The sequence below is a fragment of the Castanea sativa genome, chromosome 7 (assembly GCF_040712315.1).
Source record: "Castanea sativa cultivar Marrone di Chiusa Pesio chromosome 7, ASM4071231v1".
NCBI classification, from domain to species: Eukaryota; Viridiplantae; Streptophyta; class Magnoliopsida; order Fagales; family Fagaceae; genus Castanea; species Castanea sativa.
Window position 1 is genome coordinate 9,621,829 of NC_134019.1, and position 10,543 is coordinate 9,632,371.

A 10,543-nucleotide genomic window follows, 5' to 3' on the forward strand; every position below is an offset into this window, starting at 1 on the left:
TAATTTTTAATTTTGTGCAATTAAGAGTAAAAATTGAAAAGTCTAAATCTGATTAGATTTCAATTGGAGTCCAATTTTTTCTCACGTGTCCATCTAAGTTTTTAATTTCTGCAGCAAGTGAATTATTGGGTGCAAAAATCGAAGAGCTAGTCTAAATCCAATTAAATTATATATATATATATATATATATATATATATATGAGATTTTTAATTTTGTGCCAAGTGAATTATTGAGTGTAAAAATTGAAAAGTTCAAATTTGATTAGATTCTAAATTGGATTTCAATTAAAGTCCAATTTTTTGCCACGTGTCCATCTAAGTTTTTAATTTTATGGCAATTGAATTATTAAGTATAAAAATCGAAGAGTCTAAATTTAATTAAATTCTAAATCATATCTATATATTTCTAAAAGTTGAAGTATAACATTTATTGTTACTACGTTTCAGTTGAGTAATATCAGTGTCCACGTTATTATCTTCTTCTTCTTTTTTCCAATTTTCCTTTAATTTTTTTTAACATTCATTTTTTTTTTAATATTTACACTTCTTTAGCCTTTCTTCCTCCCTTACCTTTTCATCTCCCCACTACTTCTCCAACCTTTCTCTCTTTCTTACATTTTCATCTCCCCACTACCCTCTAAATTAATATCATTCTTCTTCTTTTCCTTCATCTTCCTTTATTTTTATCTTTTCTTATTCACACATTCTTACTATAAATTTGTCGTTATCTCTTCCATTCTATACATAGTTTTCCCTCGCAACAAAAAGGTTCTCTCTCTCTCTCTCTCTCTCTCAAACTTTTGGTGGATTTTTTATTTTTCTTGCATACCTACTTTAGGTTGATAAATTTTTTAAAACTCTATTTTGGGTTAATGCAATTTAGTTTTGTTTTCTAAATTTTTTTTTTTTTTTTTGGTTCTATTTGATTGTTAAATGTTATCCTATTACGTTAGAAAGAATTAAATATATTATATAAAATATAATATTATTCTATTACATAGCATGATTTGGATAATTTAGTATTTATTATAAATTGATATTTCTTCTATTACATAACATGATTTTTTATAGTACTCAATTTAGATGCTAAACTATGAGACTTTACTAATTTTTGTTTATTCTCTAATCCTTTGTGGTGGATATATTCTTAATCATTGTATTAGAAATACACTATAATGTCATTTATTTAGAGAAAAGCACAAGTTAACCAAACGAAAATAATCAGATGGATGACAAATTTAGCTTATGCAATTTTATTTTTATTTTTATTATTTTATAACAATGCATATATAGAAATTTAATTCTTAGATTTTGCTAATAATTTTTTATTTGATAATATGTTTTGGGTGGATGAAATTACAACAATTTTTTTTCCTAATTGGTCCAATTAATCATTGTTAAGTTTTATTAATTTTCTTAGTTACATTTTTTGGTGTTTTGGTAGGCAGAAAAAATATGGTTTAAGAAAGTTTGTTTAAAACTAAAAGAATAATTTCCAAATTTTATATTCTTTTTAACGATTCACAAAAAGTTATAAATAATTTTTATTAAAAAATAAATATTTTTGTTAACTTGCCTTTTGAATTTCTGAGAAAAATTGAATTGTTTTCATTTTAATACGACAAAATTTATATTTATAATTTATGTTTGTTCCTATAATAAATAAAAATATGATTATGAAATACATTATTCTTTATTAAATTAGTTTAAATTGTAAAAAAAATATTAATAAAACCACCATGGATACGTAAACATTTCATAGAACAATATAGCTCTCTATGAGCAACAACATCACATTATTTAATAAATCGCATCAAAATATCCCTTGGTCCTTCCACTCATGGCAAACGTTTATACCCAGTTTACTGAGTTGTACGGTCCCCTCTTAGGACTGAGGACCCCTTCTTTAGGGCGACTCTCTTTAGAACCTATGACTTTTTAAGGCTCCCTCTTTGGAACTATCCCCGAGAATGCTCCCTCTCTGGAGTCACAATTAGTGCACCACCCCTTATTTGAGACTGTCCCCTCTCTAGGACTAAAATACAGTATCATGCTACTACTCTTGACTTATCTTGAGGTTTTAAAATTATGTTTTAAGGTGCTAATAACAAGTATGTTTCAAAGCTAATCATTTTGATATGTTCAGTAAAATATTTCCAAAATATATATACTATCAATATCATGGTACTTTTCAATTATTACAAGTTTAAACGAACAAATATCAATTCACTTATAAAACATGATGAATAATTAATTAAATAGTTATTTCTCAAAAAGGGAAATATCAGAACCTGAACAATTTCGAAAGTATTCATAATCACTAATTACAATACTTTCTCAAAATACTGTTAGTAAATTAAGCAATAAATTTCTCAAAGCAAATCATAGGCAATTTGAACCATAAGAGATTTTAGAAACATCTACACAATTGAAATGCTTCATTGAACAAATTAGAATTTAGCTTGTGCCATTTGATTTCTTTGTAAAATGTAAAATTGCTCAAATATTTCCCAATGTCATAACAAGATACTAAGCAAAATATTTGAATAGCAGTAGTGCTCTTACAAAACAATAAGTTTGAGAAAACTAGTATGTTTAGAAAAACCCCAGATTTGCAAATTCTACTTACCTCATAATGCCAACTAAATTTATCCTAAGTGAGCACCACATTATAAGCAAATCAATCAAGCCCATTAAGAACAATATCTCCATAAGTTAAAAAGATACCCTAAATCAAATTGATTTTCCCAAAGCTTAATCCTACTAGCTTAGGGTCAAGGACTCACACTCCCATTTGGGAGTCCAAACAACCACAATCGTGATTCTTATTTTAGTAATTTTATATGGTTAGATTGTAACTAGGATGCTAGAGATGTAATTTTATTTCTTTGGATTGTAACTAGGATTCGATGTCATATACATTCTCATTTTGGACCAATGTAATTTATTTTCAATTTAATGAAGTCGACATTTTTTAAAATTTTCTTGTAATAAATTAAGTGGTAACTCCATTGCAAGTCATTTAATTTAGGAAGACAAGTCTATAGTAGAATATCTACCATTAGATTCACAATTAGGGGATCCAAATAATCTTGGTCATCTTAGGTAACAATTCCTACACCGCCTCATTAACCATTTTGGATTTGTATGAGATAAGGTTTGACAGGAGTGAATAACACTCACTGACTGATTTTTCATCATTTCACTTGAAATTGAGAGGGTCCAGTAACTTCTAGAGCTTTCTTTTCCTTCCAATGTGCTGCTCTTTCTTGAACTTCTTTTGATTTCTACAAGTGAATAAATTTGAATCTCCATGTTACTATTGAATCATTGCATTAGATTGAACTTATAAAATATGTCTTAAGAAGATATTGCTCCCATGTTCCCAGTGAGGGGTTAACTTTCTGCACTCCAGTTTGAGGAGTGCTAGAATTGATGGGTTTGGGTGTATTCCCACCTGGCTTATCTGCACTTAAGAATGCATGAACTGGATTCACTATGCTTATAGACTTGTGGTTTATACTTTATAGCAAGCATGAGTCATGGTCCATGATATTATCTTGGGTTGGGGTATCTTTTGGAGAAGCCCACATTGTTTGGGTTTCATTGTCAACCCCCAAGTCCTAATCTCCAGGAATAGTGAAGGGTTTGGATTCTGTCTACTAGCTAGCGTTTGGGATTGTTAAAAGTGTGGTTGGCTTTTCAATTCAAATTGGGTTTCAGGACAAGAATGGAGGTTAACTGGGTAGTGTGGATTGTCAGCTGGGATTTGGTTCCTGGATATGGACGGCTTTGAAGTGGTTTTGTCACCTAATTTTTTAACAAACGTAATCATTGCATTATTGGTGTTGGAGTCTTTGATATCAAGAAAGGTATCTCCCTCTCAAAGCATGTGAATAATATGAAATAGATTGTGCATATATTCAGTGCATTAGATAATTATTAGAATCCAAATTGCAGTGATTTCCCAACTTCCACTTCAATTTGGATTTTCATATGCTTGTTCGTACCCGAAATATTGTGGTTGAGAAATCAATCTCTAAAACCTTTGTTTTGCATTCATTTTTTCAATGGCACAACCCTGGACGTTCCAAGGACCGGACTGAGCTCAAAACTCCAATGTTGAGCAAGAGAATAAAGACTTAAATTGAGTCCAGGGCACAACACAAACATCAAACATGTCCAAAATGACCAAATTTTACTCCTGTTTTCCCATCAGCTCCACCCAAAGAACAAAGGGGGAGTTAAAAGGATGCTTCAGACAATTTTTTTTTTTTTTTTTTTTTTTACAACTAACTTATTGGTGATTAGTTATGACTCGTACAACATTACTTTTATTGCACATTAATCAAAATTATTAAAGTAAGCTATTGTGACTGTGATTGATACACAATAAAAGAGGTGTTAGGCACAAAAATGTTAAAAGGGGAAGAGGAAGATGGATTGGGGGTCAAAGTGGTCTTTTGGTTCTCAAAGTAACTGTCATTTATTAAAAATATAAGACTCAAAAAAAACCTGTACATACTGAGGAAATGGAGTATTGTGTTTGTCTTTGCCTTTAAGCCAAGGTCAAAGAAAAGAAGAAATATGCCATTCTACCTAATACAGCTGTACAGACTGTTCATGATCTCAGCTACAAGGGGATCTACAAAAATTGACACAAGAATTTCATATTTAGCTCTATAAGTTTGTTTCTTTGGAATAGTGAGTACCTATTCAAATTCACAAGCAATGCAACCAAATAGCATAAGTGAGCTACATGCTGCAATGGTAGGTCACAAACTAGAGAGCTTTTTAGTCCTTTTAACAGCAGTCTTGGCAAGAGCATCACAAATCTCTCTTTTTCTTTTGGAGCTGCTCTTCTTGTTATCGTCATTGTTATCATTGTTGTTGCCACTGCCACTGATGCCTCCAGGATTCCTTGCTTGACCTTTTAGGGAATCTTTCACAAAAGCCTTCAACCTCCATAATGTATAATCACTCTGCATTGGGGGAAGAATAACCTATTTGAGCAACTAGAACAAAAAACGATGACCCCAACCGCAAAAGGCAGACAAATAAATAAATGACGACCTGAGCATCGATATCAAGGTCCACTTCTTGGGCAGTTGCTTGGAAGCTTGGGTTAGTCTCAGCAACTATCTCTAATGCCTTGCTGAGATCTTCAGGAGTCAAATGGGTAAGAGCTGTCCCAAGACTTCTTTTCTCTTCCGAGGACATTTTCCTAAAATTATGCACATACAATCAGTGATTATTGCTAAAGGATGGCAAAAAAATGAAATAAATTGCCAACTCAATTCGATCACCCATGCAAAGGTACGAAAATGCATACGCTGAACTGTCTAATAATACCCAAGATTTAAAAATAAATATTTATATTTATGTTGAAAAACCCCCTTCACACATCTTCAAGTCGGTAAAAGACAGTTGAAAATAAACTCAAAATTTTGCCAGAGGTGCATGGTTCTGCATCAGGAATTAAATTTAGAGGATAATTAAAATTGATAACAACCGATATTTAAGAAAAAACCATCCTGATTGCACTGCCTCCATGCACCACCAACTCCCATCTGCGACAAAGCCAACTCAAGTGCATGCCCCGTATTGCATTCTTGACCTCAATTGCAAGGTTTCTTATGGTATTTTAAGAATTTTACAAACAAAAAGAAAACCAAATTAGTGATGACTAGACACTAAAATATATATGCCACACATGATTATATGAACCAACATTCGTTTAATGTACTAAAGCAGAGAGGTGGATTCTTAAACACACCTGCATTTCTGGACCACCATTTCTCTGAGTTTCTTCAAATGCATATCAAACTCATATAGCTGAAAATAATTTCAATTAATTAGTTCAAATCATGTACCATATAATATCAATCCATTAGAGTGCAAGTATATGTCAAATTAAACATACAAAAACTTTTAAAGTTAAAGAAGCTTGCTCTCAATTATATGTTGTACTTCATAAAGAGGCTCTGAAATTTCAACAAACCTCACTGCTTAAATCCCTAGCCATTTTGGCATAGGCAGCATCCTGAGCACGCTGCATATTTAATTTTGCCTCTACATCCTCCTCTGTTCGTCTTTTTTCCTAAAATTATTTAGGTGTGGAATATCTATTAAAAGAGAGACACTATAGAAGTCATAGAAAAGTGCTGGTTATAAGATTTACCATGTCCTACATAAAGGTACCATATTGGGATAGCAACTTACCTCTTCAGCAACTTTAGGCAAAAGTTGAAGCCATTTTTCCTCAAATTTTTCCAACAAAGTTTTGGCCATCACATGTACATCATCCTTTTCTTCATTGTATCTCATTGCATTCTTAAACACCAACCTCACATCAGCATAAATCTCCCGCACATTCTTATAGCCAGTACCATCCTTAGCTTCCATTTTCTCTTCTATGGTACTGAAATCCATGGGTTTTTCGATAACCTAGAATGAAGAACCTAAAACATATTATTCAAAGGAAAAAGCTGAAAGAGAATGCAATACTAAGAATGGCTGAAGAACTGATGAAAGCCCATCATACCAGTAGAAAAGCCAGGACCAAGCCAAATTCAACAAGAAGAGAAGATGCAAAATAAAGAAGAACAGCAATGACAAGCTTCTTTTATTATATTACTGCCATCATCATCATAAGATGAAAAATAAAAAGAACGACAACAAGTTTCTTCTTTCTTATTTTATTTATTTTATTATTATTATTATCATGATCATCATCAAAAAATTTATACAAATTTAACCCATTTTTTTTCATAAATTAATTTATGATAGTTAACAAGCAACTTACTTCTATAGATTAAGAAACAAACACCTGAAATCTTTTAAGGTACAAAATCATACATACATGGGAAGAAGAAAATATAACAGATATTTGTACAAATCAATAACCATATAGAAATAATATCAGATTGTTTTGACAGATAGTGAAGCTTTACTTCATAATAGTCATGCAAACCAAGGCCTTCAACATCTACAGGTTTCAAAAAGGGCCAAGCCCATCTGTGCTGAGTAATCTGAAAAAGCAACAAGTAAAGCTAAATTATTAGTAATTACCCCTGAGAAATCTTTGACATCACTGTTTGAGCTTCAAAGCTTAAAATCAAAGAGTTCCCATAATAAAATGTAACTATTTAGAAAAAAAAAAAATTTAGCAATATTAAAAATGCAGAGATTTTAAGACAGGAAAGAGCAGGATATAATTTAAATGGATTTGACTTACCTCTAATACTTTTTTAACTGGACATGTCCTTTTGTTTTAAATATACAATGGCAAGTGGTAGTGTGTTTTAAATTCCACATTTTATTTAGTTAGTGGATGATGTGGCAGTTTCTCATTAAAATAAAAGGAGATTCCAATTAAAAGTACCGGAGATAAGCCAAACCCAATTTAAATAAATTCAATAGCTTCCTTTTAAACTATAAAAATAAAAAATAAATAAAAACTCTATAGCTTTCTTTTTAGCAGTGATGTCATATCACAAAGTCCTTTTTCCTTCCCGCAAAAAGGGTCCTTTTGTCCTTGTGTTTGCATTTGAAAAATCATCATCCGTGTAAATGATATTGATCACTAAGAGTAAATTACTTGGTCAACATCATTTTCCAATAAGGGAAAATATCATGCTAAATGCAACTCAACTAAACCCTAATTCCAAATAACAGCTAATACAATTCATAATCATCTGCATCAAATTCCTATCTTTTAGGCCTTTTCTAAAGTAAGTGTATATATAGCAAGGAGCTCATACATTTCCTTAACTTTGTAAACTAAAATGGCTACGTTAGTGGATGGCTTGACTTTCATAGAAAAATACCCTCACATAGTCTACACAAAAACAAGATATTAAACTTTGAAATCCTTCTTATATCTTCTTTAATGATTAACAAGCTTCAAAGATTTGATCGAGGCCTTAGTACTATCCCAAATGTGATTATCACATTGATTACAGAGTACAAGTTGGAACTTTTATCAATTTTAAAATTGATTATATTGAGGAGAGAACAAGATAATTTATGAAATATAAACTAATGGATACTCTCTAACCTTATAGTTATTATATCCTATGATCCTTTCACACAAAAAAAATATATATATATATATATATATATATTAATTTACACACCCACCAAGTGAGTATTGAACCCATGACCTCATCCTCCACCCTCGTACAAGGAGAAATTGTGCCATTTAGCTAGGGCGCATTGGCTATCCTATCCTAGAAATTTACACTAAGTATCTTAATGATTGACCTGAGTTTTTCAATCAAAGATAAATGCAAAGATTTGGAGCTTGCCTGACGCAATATTGTTGCAAATTGGCGCATAAGCTCTTGCATTCTCTTTGAAGCAGCTACTTCCCTATGTGATGCATCTTGGCGCTGCTTCTTAACACCAGGAAAATGTTTCTCTCTTTCTTTGTCCTTCACAATTGAGCTATTACCGCTGGCCAAGTAGAACTGTTCAACCTCGCTCACTTGTTTCTCAAGCTGAAAGTACAACAAAGAAGTTATCAATTTATTGCAAGTTCAAAATTTCTGAAAAGCAAATAATAAAAACCAACATGCCAATATGTACACAGCTGCATACAACAAAGGCAGTTGGATAAATCATAGCCGCAAAAATCATGAATATCCTTCGTACCAATCAAATATTAGGACATAGATTCAAATCTCCCCTTACCCCTCCCATTGGCCATTGGAGCCAAAATTTTAATTAGAAGAAATTTTGAAAAATAAAAACCAATAACTCTAGCAAAACAGAATTCATATTTTAATCAGAGAAGTATCACAGTGGAATAAGGCAGCAATGATGAAGCTTTCTCTACTGTAGCGATGACTGACTGGATGAAGCAAATATGCAACAACAACCACCACCACCAATTTTGTTTACACCATTTTTACCACCACAATCGGCTTTCCAGACTCACTGGCCTCCCCTAAGCCAGCCTCACACTTTCAACCCTTTCCAGAAGTCGCCTATCTATTACAGTTTACCCAATCTCCCAAACCATCAACAACCCAACTCCTCAGTCAGAAACTGAATAACCCTTAACCAACCAAAATCCCAACCTTCTGCTGTGCCCATTAGCAATGAACTGAAGCCACCAATGCCACATCAACATGGGGTCACAGGAGACAAAAGGCGATCCTTCAGTGTGGGTGCAAAAACAATTACCCTGTTTTTTTAGGGGGGCTGCTGACTGCAAGATCCATTTGCATAGGCCAAAAAAGGTTTACTTGGGTTCCATCATTGCTGCCTTAGGTGCTGACGATCAATATACAACTAGTGATACCTTCTCTTATAACCTGTCACCCTTTTGGAACTACATAAACTATTGTTAATCAAACCACAGACCCGGGCACGAGCCGATTCCACCTCATTTTCAATTAAGCAAAGAGTAGCTGCCCAATTAATCTCTTAAACATTTAATGAAAGAAAACCAAAAGAAAAAGAAGAGCTGATAAGTATATAATAACAAACAGATATAATGACAAATTTGAAACCTTTTAAACATAGTTCACAATAAAAAGTTCCTATTTTTGTTGAAAAAAAAAAAAAAACTCACCTTATCAACCTTTGTGAATATTTCATCAACTCTATTGCTGAAATACTCAACTTCTGCAGCATTATTTGGGTTTTCTGCATTCATCGGATCCATCTGATACGGAAAAAACTGGAATTTATCAAACAACGAAACCCATATGACCAGTGATCAAAAAATACAGGGAAAAAGCAATCAAAATAAAATACCCAGATGGCAAAAAACCAAGAGACTCTAAAAAACCAGGAAAATATTGCTAAGAAACAAAAATTACAGCCAAACAAACAAAACCCATGTGACCAAAAGCATAAAGATTCTGCCTTTTTGAATTTGAGGCCAATATATAAAAGTTACAAAATTGGACCTTTTAACAATTTATTCTTGATCAAAGTTTCATTTTTTTTTAATCCTTTCATTCATGATGTATTATATTTGATTCTCAGAGAGAAAATTAAAGCAGACAAAAGCCAAAGAATTGAAGAGAGAGAAGATACAAAGCTGAACAAAGAGAAAAACATATACCCTTTGGGACAATGATATCAGACAAAGAAAATTGAACAAGATTGTTATGCAAATGCATGTAACATTGTAGAGAGAGATAAAGATAGAAGAGAGAGAGAGAGAGAGAGAGAGAGTTTGCTCAAGCTCCACCTGAAGAGATAGAGAGGCATGTAGGATTTTGGTGGCAACAGAGTAGAGGTCGATGCTTGATACCGCTGAGAATCTTTCGGCTTTGGAAGTTTGGACTATTGGGTTTATATATTTTTGAATACTTTATTATACAATTATTAAAATACAAACATGCCCTTACATTAAGTCCAACATTTAGACTTCTGATTTAATATTAGAAACTAGCGCAAAAAAGTACGATATTATCTTTCTATAAAAAAAAAAATTTTAAAAAATTTATTAAAAAAAAGTACCATATTTTTTTGTTTTAATTCCTCAAATATCGGAGTATAATTTAATAATTATGGTAATTATTAA

The 10,543-nt window shown here is 32.1% G+C and overlaps 1 protein-coding gene across 2 annotated transcripts; it reads right to left on the minus strand.

Annotated features, from left to right (window-relative positions):
• Nucleotides 1-4,459: 4,459 nt before the first annotated feature.
• Nucleotides 4,460-10,282, minus strand: LOC142642159 (transcription factor GTE1-like). 2 transcript variants are annotated; one of them, XM_075816513.1, is made up of 9 exons: nt 10,208-10,282; nt 9,581-9,673; nt 8,310-8,501; nt 6,954-7,031; nt 6,223-6,447; nt 6,002-6,100; nt 5,777-5,835; nt 5,074-5,224; nt 4,460-4,982 (listed from the first exon to the last, which is right to left on the minus strand). In XM_075816513.1, exons 2-9 carry the CDS (start codon nt 9,671-9,673, stop codon nt 4,776-4,778), a joined length of 1,104 nt encoding a protein of 367 aa, XP_075672628.1. In that variant the 5' UTR covers nt 10,208-10,282; the 3' UTR covers nt 4,460-4,775. The 2 variants fall into 2 exon arrangements, with proteins under 2 accessions (XP_075672628.1, XP_075672629.1); XM_075816514.1 differs by having other exon boundaries at nt 10,079-10,232.
• Between the last annotated feature and the right edge of the window lie 261 nt (nt 10,283-10,543).

What these genes read in the sequence shown, in the direction of transcription:
- LOC142642159 (XM_075816513.1), bottom strand. Translation starts at nt 9,673, where the DNA reads ATGGATCCGATGAATGCAGAAAACCCAAATAATGCTGCAGAAGTTGAG. An exon ending in TTGCAACAATATTGCGTCAG is followed by an intron (nt 7,032 to 8,309) that starts GCAAGCTCCAAA and finishes TTGCTTTTTCAG; the next exon opens with ATTACTCAGCACAGATGGGC. An exon ending in ATGGTGGTCCAGAAATGCAG is followed by an intron (nt 5,225 to 5,776) that starts GTGTGTTTAAGA and finishes GCATAATTTTAG; the next exon opens with GAAAATGTCCTCGGAAGAGA.